The sequence below is a fragment of the Hirundo rustica genome, chromosome 5 (genome assembly GCF_015227805.2).
Source record: "Hirundo rustica isolate bHirRus1 chromosome 5, bHirRus1.pri.v3, whole genome shotgun sequence".
Classification (NCBI taxonomy): domain Eukaryota; kingdom Metazoa; phylum Chordata; class Aves; order Passeriformes; family Hirundinidae; genus Hirundo; species Hirundo rustica.
The window spans coordinates 6,854,826-6,872,249 of record NC_053454.1 but is presented as its reverse complement, the minus strand read 5'-3'; the positions used below and the strand labels follow the sequence as shown (position 1 = coordinate 6,872,249).

The following is a 17,424-nucleotide window of genomic DNA, read 5'->3' as shown; positions in this document are numbered from 1 at the left end:
TGGGTTTAGTACTTCTTTCTTGTTTGTTTTAAAGTGTTTGGTTTGGGTAGTGATTCTGGATTTTTAGCCCTTGCTAAAGGGGGAAAGGAGGAGTTTTCAGAGACGAAAAGTGGACTCTTGAAGGCGGCTTGCAATTCTGGTTTTGTCCAGCCCCAAAGTTTGTTTAGGGCATCGTAACTTAGCAGAGGGGCGCAGCTGAAGTCCCAGCACCCATTCTGCCATGGAAAGGTGTCCTGCTGGAGAAGATTAAACTGCTAGGTGAGAGTAATAGGCTGTCGAGAAATACTTAAACTCATCTTTAGTATTTTATGAGTATTGAGAGCCCTTCAGCTTTTGCCTAGGATGGATGGGGCCTGCAGTGGATTTAGGGACATTTGCAGTTCAGCAGTCCTTAAGAGATCTTTGTATTTCTTTGTTGAAGATCTTAGACTAGACATAACATAACCAATCTGCCCGCGGCAATTAAATTTTGGGTAGATTTATTCCCTAATCCAGATTCTGTGTGCTTTGAACAAGCTATGGTAGCACAACGGAAGGAATAATAGAGCAGATGCAGTTTGAAGTCTGCTCAAGTCAATTCATGCAGTGTTGCCACTGGATGTAGAATCATCCAGTGTTCTAATTAGTAACCTCATTAGTCTAAACAGAGCAGTCAAAACTGGAATGCAGCCTGTCCATGCACTTGTTTACCTACCCAAGGCTGTCTGACACAGTTTACAACTGAGGTAAGCAAAGAAGTCTGGCACTCCACCCCCAGCTTTTCCTTTAATTTTACCCAACTTAATTAAATCTCTGCATAAATCTGCGCTCAGTTTGTAATTAGTGCAAAATATACCCTGAACCTCAGCAGACAGGTTTCAATTTCTCCCTAGAAGTGACAAGTATCTTCTGTTGACATGCTTCTACTGGGATAATCTCCTTACAGATGGTACATTATCTGTGCTTGTGGAAAACATCCTTCACTGGCAGTTCTGAAAGGCCACAGGTTGTGTGTACTTTGTTTTGCTTGTAAAACTCCTTTGAGGTCAAAGCTGAGGATATCTCCTTCCCTTAAATTCCCACCTTGGGGTGAAACTGCTCTTCTGAAGGGTTTCTGTCGCTGATGAGGACAGAAAGATGCAGTGCAGCTGTAATCCCTGAGCCGTGTCCCAGCAGATAGTTCTGGTGGATAAACTGAATTTAATTTGTAGATAGTGTTGTGCTAAAAGTACTGTGTGTCTTCCAGGCTGTAGCTGTCCTCTGCCTTGCGTGGGTGTGTTCAGGTAAACATGCTGTTCTAGCTTAGGCCAGAGCCAGGCTGAAGGGAGGGGAGTTAGTTTGTGCATGTTTTGCACCTCTGCTGTACTTGAAGCATGACCTTGGTTCAAGAACACAGTTCTGTTTTCTTGTAGTGTGTTGGAAAGGACAGGTGCCAGCAGAGCAGACTTTTCTGCAGGAATGTGGATGTTCAGGCAGATGTCACACAGAAAATGTGAGTTTGTACAAAATTTACTACAGTAAGGCCAGGCAACAGGTATGGAATTTTCAAAGTAAATCCCTTCATGCATAGCAAGGCTTAAGTGTATCTTTATTAAAAAAACAAAAACCCCAAAACAAACAAACAAAAAAAACAAACCACCAAACACCACCTGTTATTGTATGCTCAGAAAGTTTCTCCAAAACCATTGCTGCACTTCAATGGTTGCTTTTGTGTTTTAAACTGATTAGAAAAACCCACCAGACAAATTTTTGTTTGCTGCCGCTGCCATCTGTTTTACCAGATGTGGTACTTGGTGACAGGGTTTAGCGATGGACTTGCTAATGGTTGTAGTTGATGATCCTAGAGGGCTCTTCCAACCTTAACGAGCCTGTTATTGAAAGGCTTTTTCGACCTTAATAATCCTGCGATTGTAAGGCCAGAAGAAAACCATCTCTCTGAAGTGTCTCACAAGCCTTCAGGCTGCAAACGTATCATTGTTTAAAGCTGTTTGTGTTCTGCTGGAGTTCCTCAGGTTGTTTCTAAATTACTGTTCTAAAATATGAGTGTATGCCCAATTGCAGGATGAGCGGGATCTCACTGTGCATGCATGTGTGGAGTAAAAATCCCAGAAAGGTCCAGCTAGCCAAGGCATAGCCATCTCGTGTCATTACCCAACCTTCTTCACTATTGATACAAAATTCAATGCCATGTCATTGTGAAATGTACATAGTGACCGTCTGGCGTGGGGTTTGAACTGGCTCTTAAAATACTGTGCGCTTCATCGACTGTACAGCCGTGCGGAGACCGTCATCCTTCATATTTAAATCGCTGCAATTCGTATTTTTCTTTTTGTTTGGGCCGTTTTTTTCCCGGTTCACGCGAGTCCCTCCTCCACCGCGCGCCAAAACCGCGCGCCGCCGCGCTCGATTCTCCCGCCAACACGCCCCGGGGGCGGGGCCGGGCGGAGCGGGCTGAGCCATTACCTTGGCAGGGGGGTGGGGGATGTGTGTGAACGTGTATTGGCGCGGGGCGGCAGTTGCGCTTTGCCGCTCGCCCCCCCTCCGCACCTGTCCCCGTGGAGGCGCCCCGCGGGGAGGCGGAGCGGGCGGTGTCGCTCAGCGCCGGCGGGAGATGCGAAGGGGCTGAGCGGGAAGGCGGCAGTGCTCTCTCGGCTCTGCCTCACCGCCCGCTTCAGCTGCCCTCGCTTGCCAATCCTTCAGCTGCCCTCGCTTGCCTCTCCTTCACCGTCCGCCTCAGCTCCTCGCGCCGGCTCTGTCTCCAGCTCTCCCTCGCGAGGACACCCCGCGCCATGTCCTTCCGCCAGAGGAGCCCCCACGGCAGCACGAAGACCAGGTAGGGCCGCCGGGCTGAGGCGGGGGGGTGGCGGCCCCAGGCCCCGTTCCCCCCGTGTTCCCCGGCCCTCGCTCCCGTCCCGCGGGCTGAGTTCTCTGAGGGGATGAGGGGGTGGGGCGGGGGGGGGGCAGAGCCCCCTCAGAGGGCCCGCAGCGAGTAGCGTCGCCTCTCCGCGTTTTTGGGGTGAAATCGGTGAATAACCGCGGTCTCTGAAGGAGGTTAGAGCCCCAAAGCCCACTTGGGTGCTCGTGTTTGTCCCCAGCCCGCAGCACCCCCCGCGCTGGGCCCAGGAGCGGAAACGCGGCGCCGATGGGAAGCGGCGGAGGCAGAACGAGCCCGAATCCTCCGTGTCTGAGGAAAACAAGCCCAGGCCTGAGGACAGCCGGCAGGACAGGTGAGCAGAGGTGACAATGGCAGCGACTCCCTGCCCTTTTGTTCACAGGAGCTGTTGAACTGACCCTTGTACTCAGTTTCCCAAGCCCTGCCTGTTTATCAATCGCACAAATAGCTGGTCTTAAAGGAGGGAAAAGGATCGAGTGCGGTGCTCTTATCTTGGGGTCGGTTCTTAAGAGTCAACATTTTTCATTCTTACCTCTTGAAATATGTTCTTGGTAATTTGTGCCCTATTTCATGCTGGTTTACTGCCATTTATCAAGAACTAATATTGTACAGACCCATTATGTTTGTAAATACCGGCTGTACAAACAGTTGTGGTAAGATTAAAGGATAAAAATTCAATTCTTAGAATTCATCTATTCTACGCTTCTGAAGGGCATACAGACCACCCCTGAGAAGTCGTGTTATATTCCAGCACATTTGTGGGGTGATTCAGTTTTGAGGTTGCCTCATAATGCTGCCTTCCGTGTTTCCCAGCACAGCTAGACTTAAGTATTTTATTTTATATCACATTTACAGTCTGAGCTATTCATGCTATGATCTCTTTAGTCACTTTGATCTGTGGATGGGAGTTGTGGCCACAGCCCGGTTGATTGAATCAAGGTTTCTAATCTAAAACTGGGTAGGTGGTGCCCATGCGTTTTCCTTTGCTGACAATTAGCAGGGGACACGATGGTCAGTGACTCAGGTTACACTATCCAGAGTAGCTTAAACTAATTCCAGGAAGTGTGGTTCAACAGCAGTACAGGGATGAAACTCTCAGATAGTTTCAACGTAAATAGGCAACACTCCTATGTGTCTCCCAGTCCTGAATTGTGCAGGCATATTTCCTGGTTTCAGTTTGAATTGAGCTCTAACTGAAATTTTTCTCTGCCAAAACTACTTTTTGTTTATGCCAATCCAACCGCGTCAAATTAAAATTCTCAGAAGTAAAGAAGATCAGGATGGAAGCTGGGTCACCTTGATAATCACAGCACAGGTGCATAATCAAACAAGTATAAAAAAGTACATCACAGTGTTGGGGGAAAGGCTCAGGAGGTGGGACCAACAGGAATTCTGCTGTTAGCTCTCTACCACAGGAGAGCAATAACAGAATATAGCCTGTATTCTCTGCAAATCTAAAAATTGGTATAAGCAAAAGTTAAAAATCCTTGGAGCTTGAACAGATCTTTGTTCAGGGACCTGTGCTGTTTGCTATGGATTCTTAATTTTGCCAACTTGCTGACTGAGTTTCATCTTACAAGAACTTTTAGTTTGAATTTAACAAAACATTCAAAGTAGTGCAAGCCTATTTGGGGGCAGGGAGGGAGTTGGAGCTAGTTTCAGTGCAGATGGATCTAATTCCCTGGCTCCAAGGGCCATGTTTGCACAGTATCTTGGAAGGTCTCCAGGGCATTTCCAGATCTACTGAAAAAGCTCTGCTCTGCAGGATAGTTTTGAGTTTTACTTAGGGAAAAATTGGTCATGAGGAAGACAGACAGGAGAAACATTGAATACTGAATGCAGGCAGCAATAGATATCTGGGAAGAGATGTGACCTTATTCCCCTGCAAGAGTCTGAACCAGCTTATGATGCTAATGGGCTGCAGTAAAGTTGTTAAACTAGTCTGCAAAATCATAGCAAATCTCAGTTTCCTAGCTGAAATAGGACGTTTTTGTGCCTCAGCCTTCTCTGCTAGGCATATATTTACATGGAGCAACTCCTGGTGCCATCATGTAATTTTAATTAATTAGCTTTGCAAGTTAATTCTGTGTTCCAGCTTTTATCTCTTATATAGCTAATGAATCTGCAGTCACCAAAGAATAAATAATTGTAAAGTCATTTAGTGGAGAGAAAATGAGTGAATAAATGAATAAAGTTGGTATTTCATGTACCATTTTCTGAGGAACATGAGCTGCAAGTTACTGAAAGCGTGGGCTGGTTTATCAAGCTATAGTGGTATGTTTCTATAACACCTACATAAATTTTAAGAAAAACCAACACAAACCACACAACCTCAAAGTGGATCTCACAACTGATGCTTAATTTTACAGTGATGAAATTTTAATAGAACACAAGGTTTTCACAGCCATTTTGAGTACTGTAAATAATATCATTTAAAGGATCGAGCTGTGAGTGGGGGAGGTAAATACAGTAATCCAAACTTTTAACACAGAGCCTGAATTTGTTTTTCTTTCTAGTTTTACAACACCAGAAGGTCCTGGACCCCTCTCCCGGTGTTTAGACTGGGCAACGGCAGTGGAAGAAGATGAAATGAGGACCAATGTTAACAAAGAAATTGCAAGGTACCCCTGAGTGTTTAAGATGAAGTGGTGAAAGGAAGGGAAATGGAAGTTGTCTCGTAGAATCTGTATCAACTTGTATTTTTAACTTCACCATTGTAGTAAAATGAGGCAAACCTTAGGCTCTTGTCTGCCGCTCTTGGATCAACTTTGGGTTAAGTCCTGCAGGAATGTCATGGGATGCTCTCTGGAGATTGGGTGTGTATCCCTAAATACCTCCCTTTCAGAAGAAGCTTTTCCTGAATCTCTTAGATTGAAATACTTGAAATAACCTCTCACTAATGACTGTGTTTTCACATTATTGCTATAAGAAGTTGCTTTAGGGAAAATGGTCAGGAAAAGAAAGTCCTTGTATTTTTATTGCATTTTAAGGGAAAACTGAAACATTCATTTCAGAGCAAAAAGGCTTTTGCAGTGTCTGGGGTGCTGCTGCTTTTCTGAGAATTTAACTGTGAGCTGTGACAGTGCAGCCTTCATGTTCCTCTTCATAGAATTTCTTAAAACTGATTTGAATTCTTACAGACACAGAAGAAAACTCCTGATAAATGAATTTTCAAGAGAAAGGAAGTCGTCCTCAGGAAGGTAGGTTAAGTTTCTAGCTTAGCTGAGGAAAATCTTAAAAATAGAATTTTTATTGTACAATGTTATTTCTTAAAATACACAGTTTAAAATAGTTCAAGTTTGTTTCAACACGGTGGTTTAGTAACACCCTGAGCATTTGTTTGAAAATATTTAACATGTTTATTTATAGCCTTTTACAAGCAGGTTTGTTTAAGTATTAGTTGTTTCCTAGTAGTCTCAAACCTACAATGTTTTTTTTTCTTCAGTTCCGATTCAAAGGAGTCCACGGTGACAGTAGAACTTGAGACAGATGAGGTGGTTTTGCTGAGAAGACAAAAACAGATAAACTATGGAAAGAACACGATTGCATATGATAGATACGTTAAAGAAGTTCCTAGGTAAGCTGCTTGACTTTCTAGAAAACTAAATGTCCACTCCAAGTCATACCTGTTCTTTATAAGCACATTAATGTGCAAAACTTTGTATCCAATACACATTTAAATAGCAGGCATCTACAAATTAGATTTTGAGACATTTTTGAACTGTTAGGTAACACTAACAATCAACTGAGACGTGGTTTGAGGTTTTATTTTAATGAGTCATTATATAAGAAGTACCTCATGCTGCTGAAATGGAAATGAAAGTTGCTATTGAGTTGGAATGAGATTTTCAGACCTATGAATGATAATCCTTTTTATTAGTATTATTTTATTTGACTTGAAATCAGAAAAACTAAGAAGTTTGTATGGAGCTGCCAAATCTTTGCTCGAGTGCTGGAATTGCTCATTGGTCTTTTCTCATAAATCATGCAATCAGTTAACATTTAAAGCTATGTTATGTACGTGTGACTAAAGCACTGATAATTTTTTCATGTCAAACAGATGCCATCGTATACCAGGAGTTCATCCCAGAACTCCAAACAAATTTAAGAAGTACAGCCGGAGGTCATGGGACCAACAGATTAAACTGTGGAAAGTTGCACTGCATTCCTGGGATCCTCCGACTGAAGGAGGATGTGATCTGCAGGAAATGTATGTACAGAGTATCCAAAATGCTTTTCTAGAAATTATGATGTGTAGTCTCCTGTTTAAGAGATAAACACCAGCCCCAGCATAGTTCTTTTTGAGACAAGTCAGTGAGTGCTGAATGCTTTCACTAATTATTTATCAGTTCCTTCTCAGTCAAAATATCCAGCAGCTTCCTGGCCCTTGTCCAGTGTCCTTGGAAGGGCATGCATACATATCCCTTACTTTTTTAATGGTGAAAGCAGAGCCAGTTATGCATTATAAAACAATCACCATATCATTGACATGAGCCAATTCTTTCAGAGTAATCTTCAAATTATCTAGTAGGAGCAGTGCTGGAGAGTTCTCACTAATGGCACATCTCCTGAATATTGAGCTTGGACTAATCCAGTGTACAAGAACCTGCCTCCCCCTTCTCACTTCCTAGTTCAAGAGCAGTGGTATAAATTGTTTCTTGGCCAGAGAGGGAGCATTGTGAACTTATCCCAAGGTACCACCAAGCTCAAAGCATGGCCACAAGTGCTCACAGTCCAAGCTCTAGAAGATGTAGAGTGATGCCCTAGTTATTTTCCTCTGTAGAAAGCAATACAGCTGACCAGCAACATGTGACATAAAACTGGCAGTAGAGAATGAAGGGGACAAAGATGGAACTCCTCAGCAAGCAGATTTGTGTTAATGAAGTAGTGTTTTTCCTTAATGGAATGCTAGTTTTAAAACTAGTGCAGAGCATTAGGATCTAAAAGCAAAGCTTCCTTTTAGCTTCCCTTTACTTGCCATCTGTGTGAGGGGAGTTGGTACATCAGCCAGAACCCTTCTGTGTGCATTGGTGTTAAAATACTGCCTTCAGATGCTGGGGTCTAGGTCTGTGTAATGGATATTAAATCTTTGCAAAACAGATGTATGAGAACCTTGGCTGGGAAAAAAAAAATCCTTCTTCTCCTGTAACATTTGCATTGAGGCATTGCTTGGGCACTGGGTTTTTGTCTTTTGATATGTTGCAGTATTCAGTCTCAAGACTTTTAATTCAGTCCTTGGCCACTTTGGCAGTACTCAGCTGTGCTGCAGTTCTGTTTGCTCTCTTCAGTTTGCCACCCCATCCCTGTGATCTCTGTAGGTCTCTTTGCTTTCCTATGGCCATTTTTTTTCAGAATTGCACAACAACAGAGTGCATGTTTCATACTGTATTCTTCTAAATGATTTTACAGTTGTCCTGTTGACCTTGGTGAGATGGAGACAGAATCTGTTGGAAGCAATTCTACTGAATCTCAAACGAGCTGTCAAGATAATGATGTAAGGATATCTGTCATTTGCATGACTGTTTGATGGTAATTGGTTCATTGCTTAGAATTACATCCAGAATAGCCTGAATACCTCACAGATCCCATCACCTACATTGGTTAGGGACTGTTTATAAAGCTGATCAATCTTGAAATTGGGGTGTTTTCCAGCTATAGCCATTATTTGTCTGTAGTCTTGGGTTTAGAGAATTAGAACTTAAATTATCATCTCAAATTAGAAATACCCCATTTTTTCACAGCCTATGAAAGAAAATTTATCTGTTGAAAGCAAATCAATAATGAACTGTAATGTACAGTTGAAATACTACTTTAGATTGCAATATCTAATGTTAAAGTAGGGTGGAATTTCCTTGTCACACAGAAGTATGCTCCTTTTGTGTCCAGAAAGCACTTGGTACAGCTGAGTAGTAAAGGTCTAGGAATGCTTTCCTTTCTGGATCTGTATAATGTTTTAACATTTGCATATATAGGTCCTTAGAACACTTGCAAGTTATCTTCAAATGTGACGGGATGGGCAGAAGCCTACATCTCTTTAATCTTAAGACTAGCACTGAGTTTTCATGGCCTTTAAATCATTTGTAAACCTCTGTTATAGGGCTGTCTAGATGAATTACAGAAGTTAATGGAATTACCTGTGCCAATAACCTCTACTTAACTAGTAATTATTAATTGCCTTTCCTTTCCAGGATACCTGTTCTGGCACTCCCACCAAAGTTAGACATGTTGACTATCAAGCAGAAGGAGAATTTGACTTGGAAATGTGTTTGAGTGAACCAATGAAAGAATTTGATACTGTGAGTTAAATAGTCCTGTGCAAACTGTTTTAGAGAAAGTTTCTTTTAAATTTGAGATGTTGGCTTGATCCATAACTCTGCTAATAGTAAGAAAGCTTAAGCAAAGTTGAAAACTGTTCTGAAAGCTGTGATTGGTCTAGATATTCTCCAGACCAGACTTGCGTAAAATTACAATTAAGTTGTTTTACTTCTTGTTAACTTTTAACTTATGTATATCGGGTTTTTTTTTTTTATAAAACTTCTCAATAGAAAAACTACCCAAAGGCAGTGCTATCCTCTAGTATTTATAAATAGCACAGCAAGATCTTACCAATTTCCCTCCATTCCTTCCCCCACTGTGAACTTGATTTCAGTTGTCCACCTGCAGATCAAGAGCCAAGGAGGGAGATTTTTTTTTTTTAATGTTACCTTGCTTTTACATCTGGCTCTTGTAAAACACCTGACCTGAAGTAATGCACGTGGTACCGAACCATGTGGCTGATTAGTACTAGTAAACCCATCCACTGCAGTTACTGTAAGATACACTAACTTACCTTAAAAAAACCCCACTTTTTTTGCAAAAATGTTTCAGAAACAATTGGAAGTTTAATACTCTTAAGAAATTGGAGGTCAATATGGTGAAGCCTATGCAATAATGTTTTTTTTTTTTTAGAAGCAGTAGCCTTGATTTGAAATTTGTAAATAGTCATCAGTCATTCATTAATGCAGTCAAGAAAACGATGTCTAGGAAAAGTGCTTGATTCTTTTAGTTTTCTGGTTTTAAATGTAAAACTGTTGTAAATGTTAACGACTGTACAGATTTTCTGCTGAGAGCAGTTCATGTTTCTATTGCTTTTGCGTGGGATGTTGCTGGAAAATAAACAGAACTGCATTTACTTTTACATATGACTCTTCATTTCCTGCTGGCAGTGTGTCGCGATGCCTTGTCGTTTCGCACTGACCACAGGCTAGCTCAGGGGCACTGCGGCTGGCGTTCCGTGGGTCGGGGCAGCAAGGCAAGCAAGCCACCTCCTCCCCGTGGGTACTTGGTTCCCCGCAGGCGACAGGACAGAAGATGTATTCACGACTATGGCGGCAGGAAGAAGTCGACTCTCGAGAGCAGTGCAAATAGATGGTTTATTTAGGGAGCACAAAACGGAGCTCTACCTCGGGGGGCGACTGCTCTCAAAGAGCCTCGAGCAGAGCTGTGCGAGAACTTTTAACCGGGGGAGGGTTCAGGGGAGGCGACAATGAGTCAGCCAATGGGAAAATGAAGGGGTGTAACCGGGGGTGTTAACCATAAGATGGGGGTCCAATCCCAAGAGGGAGGGAGGAGATTGCTTGGGCACCCACCAACTACTCGACGCCCTCCCTGGATCTTTCCAGAACCCAGGGAAGGGCCCCGAAGTGACGGACAGGGCGCCCAAGGGAAGAGAGAGGGGATTGACAACTGGGGTAGAGGGGTAGGGATGATTGGCATTTAACGAAAGGTTATATAACAATAACAGGGTTGAAACCACGAGGGAGAACTGGGGGGTACAAGGAACAAACCAAATTACAGAAAACTTTAAAACATACACGGAACTCATCACTAATTCAACAAATCTTACAAACACGCCGCTACAGCAGTGCTCTGTGGATAAATGAAATGCAGGGACATCCTGAAAGCCAAGTGTCTGATATTGGTACTGAGCCAGGTTATATCTGTATTAGCACCGTCCTCTGACTTTGGGGAGACCTTAAAATCTATTTACTTGGCCACTGGAGTACATTTGAGACAATTTAGTTTAGTAGATGTCCATTAGCTGGTTGCCTAGTTCTGTTCTCTAGGAAAAACTGCTGGAAGAGCTGGGTGAGCACCTCAGTCTTCTTTACTAACAGGACATCTTTTACAGTCACCTCACCTGGTTTTATCTGTTAAAATGGAATTTCTGGGTGTGGATATTACACCCCTTAAGCTCATCAACTCAAGGGGGTATGTTAGCTAGTAATATTGCTTACAGCTCTCTGATTTGTTAGGCACTTTTGAGATCGGGTAGCTTGATCTGATGGGGAAGCTTCCAAGAGGAAGCAGTGGTATTAGGATAAGGTTGGTGCTGAGCTCTGATGTTAAGGAAACAGCCTTCCTAATGTGCATTTTTTCCAGAGAAGGATACAAAATAGTAGTTGCTTTCTACCAGGACTGAGCACCCTCTGTCCTTCCCAGATTGCTTTTCTCATGTCACATTTTCTGGCCACCCTGTTCCTGGGCGGTTCTTAAGTATTTTTGGTGTGTCATTCTGTAGCTGAGTATCAGAACTTGCAGTAGAACTGTTTTTTTAAAAGAAGTTTTTCTGTCCTACTGTAGCTACCCAAACAGGTTGGATCAGTGGGATGTTCAAGAGATTGTTTAGAGGCTTCTGAGGTGTAGGGTTACTTACATGTAGTTTTGAAATAAGGGAGCACATGGGTTGGGACAGTCTCTTGAGCACAGATGCAGGCTGGGGGACAAACAGATGGAGAGCGACCCTGAGGGGAAGGACTTGGGGGTGTTGGTGGGTGGATGAGAAACTTGAAGTGACTCAGTGTTGAGGGTTAAGTCTCCTGTAGAATTTTCCCCCCCCCCAAGTTGCTAGGAGACTAAATGCTGAGTACTTAACCTGGACAAAAAGAAGCTGATCACTTAGTTTGGGGGAGGGAAAAAAAAACTCCGGGGGAGAGAGCTGAGGGTGGGGGTCGGGTGTCTTTGGTCTTCCGGGGAGCAGAGATCAGGGGCTGCTGGCTGCTGGAGTCCACGGTTAACGAAGGAGTCTGGTCCTGGGAATTCTACCATCTGTTGGAGTATCCAGGAATTCGGAGTTTCTTCGCTGTCCTGCTGGATTTTGGGTGAGACCGGGTCCCGCCGCTGCGGCTTCTCCGGCACTGCCACCTCTGCCTGCCGAGGACACCCCCTGGCTGCCGAGGACAGTCCACCGCGCCCGGCTTCCAGCCATCAGCGCCGGAGCTTCCACCGTGTGCCCTCGGGGTTCTTGGTTCTGTTCTACTATTGTTATAATTGCTGTTGGTTTTTGTCTGTCCTGTTATATTTACTAGTAAAGGACTGTTATTCCTTTTCCCCATAGCTCTGACTGAAAAGGGTTTTTTTTAATCTTCCAAATTATAATAACACGGAGGGAAGGATTCAAATTCCTCATTTCCTAGAGAGGCCTGCCTCTCCATAGCAGACACCTGTCTTTTTCAAAACCAGGACACTCAGCCATGTGCACTCACAGCTCAGAAAGCCAACTGTGTCCTGGGCTGCACCGAGAGCAGCATGGCCACCAGGGCGAGGGAGGGGACTCTGTCCCTCTGTTCTGCTTTTGTGAGACCCCCACCTTGAGTACTGTACCCAGCTCTGGGGTAGAATGTGGGGAAAACATTGTGAAGAGCACTAATTCCTGGGCAGTGTTCAGGCAAACAACTGGGATGCACTTCCCTGTTATAATAGAGCACACAACAAATAATTCTCCTTCGGCAAATGTCTTGAGATGCTTTTCAATTTCTACAGAGTAACTTCTCAGTGGTTAGTCCATAATCCGGTATATAATTTGAGATTAAACCAACTAACCTGCTACTACTCAGACAAGGTTCTCAGCACAGGCCTTGGGATTCTCAGCATACCCTCTTGCATTGCCTGTGCCCTCTTGTACATGACCCTGCCCTGCTGAGATGGGCTTTGCTTCTCACTGTGCTCACTCACTCTATTCCATCTCTGCTCTATCCTGTCACATTTCAGTGTCCTGTCACTTCTGCTTCAGACTGTAAAGTTCTGTGTCACTGGTTGTTTTTTTTTTTTTGGTTGGTTTTTTGTTTTTTTTCTAGTTTAACCCTTGTTTTCTCTTCTTGTGGTGTGCTCCAGCTTGCTTATGGATATCTCAGTTCTGTTGATCTCATTAAAAGCAATCTGAGGTGCTGTTCAGCTTTCAGTTCTGTGCAGCACGCTCACCCAGGACCCAGGTGGGTATGATCCAGCTTAGAAATGTAGCTGGTCTGCAGCTGTTCCTGAAACAGGCTCAGATTTGTTACTTTTTCCTGAAGAAGCTGGCCATCCACAGTAATGTCTTCACTACAACAATTCTTCTTTGTCTCAGTTACTTAGATCACTTAGTTTTTATCATTGGTATTTAAAGAGAGCACTCAGTTTGGGTGTTTTCCCAAAGGTACTGAACAACAAATTGGAAAAACCCAGAGATTTTTGCAAGAGAATTAAGCCCTCTAGTGGTTAAATGTGGACTAACGCCATTCATTTAGGGCAGAACCTGGTCATAGAGGAATCTTATGGAAAAACAATATCCATATGTTCACTTGTGCTTAGTTACATGCAGTGGAGTTAGATTCAGATGGAGAACTAGCAACTACTGTCAAATTTTAGCCTTATTAGGTTAAATTCCTCTAAAAATAAAACTGAGCAGGTTTTTCTGTAGGCAGCGGAACCTGTCAACCCTGCTTTTTATAGACCTGTGCCTTCTGGTTTGTGTTGCTCTCAGTCCCTTCACACCAAGCCCTGTCCCCTTTCAGCATCCTCATGCCATGGCTGGCTGACAGCGGTGGTGGCTGTGGCTAATTTAAAGCTCCATCTGTTTTGGCTGGGCCATTGGTACACATGTGTGGGTAGGGTGGCAAACAGAACATTAAAAAGCTGAGCTGTCCCAGCTCATCCTTCACTTGGGCATTAATTAGATCTTCCTATATTACTCATCTGTTGTCATAAACTGTAAGGGAACATATTTACCTTTCTGCTCAGTACCTGGACAGCCAATTCAAAAATTGGTAGTGACAGGACAGAGATTTTGGAAAAGACTTGCCAGTACAAAAATTTAATGCTCTAAGGAAGCCAACCTAAAACCAGCTTTCTTCCAGGAATCCATTTTTAAGTCCAAAATACCATTCAAATAGCTTTCTGTTCATGCAAGTATTTACTGAAATTATTTTCAGGGTTATCTGTTTTGTTGTGTTCCTGATGTAAATAAGAGCACAGGGAAAGCAACTACATGTGCCTGAGGATGGATCTGTGTGGAAAACTGGGGGATCAGGCTCTTCCTTATCAAAACCGGGCTAGTAAAAGACCCCTTTTAAAAGAATTTTGACCTTCCTAGAAGTTATTGCTCTTCTGTTTTTACTTCTATATGGTTTCTCATAATGTGAGAAGATTGGTTGCTAGCTGTTGAATACTAAGTTTGAGTGCTTCCTGACAACTAGGGATAAATTTGAAAAAATATTATATAAATAGTTGAGAGATTGAAATTACTTTGTGAAGTGTCAAAACTCCATTTTACTTTCAAGGAAAGCAGTGTAGTTAGAATGTAATATATACACTTCAGTTAGAGAAAGTGGTGATGCTGAGCAGAATTTACTCCAGTTGTGCACTGTTTAGTTTCATGGCATCTGGGTAATGCCTAAACACAAAACATGCAAGGAACCAAGATTTAGCAGCTGCCACTGCTCTCCCCCACTGTATTTTTTGATTACCTGTCCTGTTCACTCTGAGTTTGTTACTTACCTCTTGAATTGTGTTCAAGTGCAAGAGCAACCTAATTTACCCAAAAAATGCTGATTCATACACTCAAGAAATACCTTCACTTTGAGTGGAAATTTGGAACTTGTTCTAACCCACTTGGGTTAAAGTGGGGCCCAGCTCTCTGTGTTGGGACCTTTCTGTCTATCCAAGTGTCTATTGAGAAAGTTTCTGGGAGGTACAGGAGTGGCTCTAATTATTAGCAAAAACAATGTTCCCTTTTGTGTTCCTTTAGAAAGGGGCTATTCCATTTCTGCTGAGAAATACTTTGTTTTCAGAAATATGAGTGCCATGTAGAGATGAAGATTTGGGCCTGCTCTTTCATTCCACTTTCATGTGCTGGAATCAAAGATAGTTTGGAGCACTGCAGAGGGCAGCAAAAGTGCATGTTTAATTACAGGCACACAAAAGGGAACTCTGAGTTGCTTTACATTTGTTGTAAATGCCAGGAATCTAATTATACTTACTGATTCTGACCTCAGGAGCAACCCATAGTCCCAATAAAGCTCCTTCAAGTCTGTCATCTTTCACTGTTCTTTCCATTTCTAGTTTCACTTGATCTTAAGCCCATTATTAAAAGGAATGGAAGATAATAGTAACTTAACAGCAGATGGGAAAAATGGACTTCAGGAGGTGAAAAAGTCCTCCTGACAGACAGTATGAGCCTCCTTGCATTTAAAATCCTTAGTGATCTACAGTGGAAGTATCTGAAGATGCTTATTTAAGTTGTTTGAACTTCATTTTTGTGAAGAACAGAAAACAATTTTTCCCAGGGTTCAGGATTTTATCCACAGCTGACTAGTTTCAGAACATTCCTTGATATTGAATCCATATTCCTTGACATGTGTTGGAAAGTGTTTGTCTCGTACACCTGCCAAGCCTGCACTGCTCTGGAAGTATTGCTGTCTGAGCTAAAATTGCACCTTGTAGTTGGAGTGTTGGATGGGAAATCGTAGCAGGGAATTAGCAGTGACTGAAAGGAGCGTTTTGGTGAGGTTACTACCTCTGTGTGTGCACAGAGGAAAGAACATGAGAAAAAGGAGCAGAGACAATCCCACCTAGAGACTGCTCAGAGCCTGAGCAGCTGAATATTGTATTGCAAGGATATGGCAAAGCTAGAATTGATAGGTATATCAGGAATAAAATGCTCTGCCCTGCCCTGCACTACAGCACTTATCTTGAAATAAAAAAAAAGACAAAAAATTAAGCCAGCCAGGCTTATCTGGAAGCAGACTCATGCTTCAATATGCTGCTAAAATTTCTGGAACAATGTACTCCAATGATAAGGCTAGTAAGAAATGTGCAGTATTGATTAACAAAGAGTGGCCTGATAGTGCTTAGAAGAATTTGATACTAAGTCTAGTGACCTGTCAATTTACCAAAATAACAAATTATTATTATGCTGACATTTGAGAATAAAACTCCTTCCTCTCACTCTTACTGGAGAAACTAAACTGTCAGCGAGAATCTTGATGCTAGACCATGTGTAAGGCACAGAGGTGAGGCTTTACCTGATCCTTAATCTATTTTTAATGGATTCTGACCATTTCTTAGAATGCTTGTAAAGAAACATTCTGATTTGGTCGTGTTCTCCTCCCAACAGTAAATTTCAATACATCAACTACTGGAATTAAAATAATTATTTATATATATGTGTGTGTGTGTGTATATATATATATAATATTTTTTAAATCTTCTGAATTATTGACAGAAGTGTTTCCAGTATGAGTGGATCCCATTATTTCTCTAAATTTTAATAATGCCATAGACTAAGTGAGAACCTAGTGCAGTTTTACAGTTGGGGAGCTAAAGGGCTGGATGGATGGAATCCCAGGTTTTGCAAACCATAATCCAGTCTGGTTGAAGTAGTTGTGTTCAAGCAGATGGTGAGCTCCTCAGAAAGTGTCTGCAACTGGGCAGGGACAACCTTCTCAAGGTCTAAAAAATATCTACAGACAAAACTTGTTTTTAATGAAAAAAAGCAAAATTATCATTGGGGAAGTTGGATTCAGATCCTAGATGTGCCCGTTGTGGAAAGGCAGCTAGAACCTGCCTGTAAAAAAATCACAAAGTCTATGTTTTTATGTCAGTTAATAAATAATTTCTACTAAAATACTCCCTCAGAAAAACTCCACAGCAAATCTGAGATGAATTTTCAAGCTCTAATTTGAAGAGGTGAAGTAGATTTTCGAAGAAGATACACTTTGTCTGCCACCACAAATCTGTTGCACTGAATCCACGGTTAGAATTTAGGCTGTTTGCTGAAATTCAGCATAAAGTTGTTTGTTTGTTTTAATATTAATGCAGTATTTTAAAAAGTTATGAAAACTGATGTCTCTAAGAACACCAAGAAATGTTACTTTTTTCATTGAAGAATGCGGTTTTCCTTGCTTTTGCAGCCTTTCTTAGTTTGGCTGTGATGCATTCATAAGGGAACAATACTAGCAACGTTGGAAAAATGTGTTTTACAAATTAGAATGGGTACTGGTGAGGGGAAAAAACCCACATTCTTGCTGTTCAAATAAGTATGTCTGACTATTAACAACAAAGTAGAGCCCCTGCATGAACTTTGTTGTAAATCAACTAATAATATATTAAAGCTGAGAAGAGTATTTTGCTTTCAGACTCTTGCTGCTGTGAGTTCTGCCTTTCTTGAGGATGCAGATGAAAAAGGGATGATCCCTTTAAGAGTTTGATAGGTTAAGTCACGAAATTCATATCTCACACACCAGGCAAAAAAATAT

The 17,424-nt window shown here is 42.3% G+C and overlaps 1 protein-coding gene across 1 annotated transcript; it reads left to right on the top strand.

Moving 5' to 3' along the window:
- Window positions 1-2,679: 2,679 nt before the first annotated feature.
- Window positions 2,680-10,049, top strand: LOC120752979 (histone RNA hairpin-binding protein-like). The gene is made up of 8 exons (XM_040064826.2): window positions 2,680-2,812; window positions 3,075-3,206; window positions 5,389-5,493; window positions 6,013-6,072; window positions 6,318-6,449; window positions 6,933-7,082; window positions 8,282-8,366; window positions 9,061-10,049. The coding sequence occupies exons 1-8, from the start codon at window positions 2,769-2,771 to the stop codon at window positions 9,175-9,177; spliced, it is 825 nt and encodes a 274-aa protein (XP_039920760.1). The 5' UTR covers window positions 2,680-2,768; the 3' UTR covers window positions 9,178-10,049.
- Window positions 10,050-17,424: the final 7,375 nt, after the last annotated feature.

Bases quoted from the DNA above. Each gene is read 5' to 3' on its own strand.
- LOC120752979 (XM_040064826.2), top strand. From the start codon at position 2,769: ATGTCCTTCCGCCAGAGGAGCCCCCACGGCAGCACGAAGACCAG. The intron at 5,494-6,012 runs GTACCCCTGAGT...GAATTCTTACAG, and splicing joins GTTAACAAAGAAATTGCAAG to ACACAGAAGAAAACTCCTGA. The intron at 8,367-9,060 runs GTAAGGATATCT...TTTCCTTTCCAG, and splicing joins CGAGCTGTCAAGATAATGAT to GATACCTGTTCTGGCACTCC.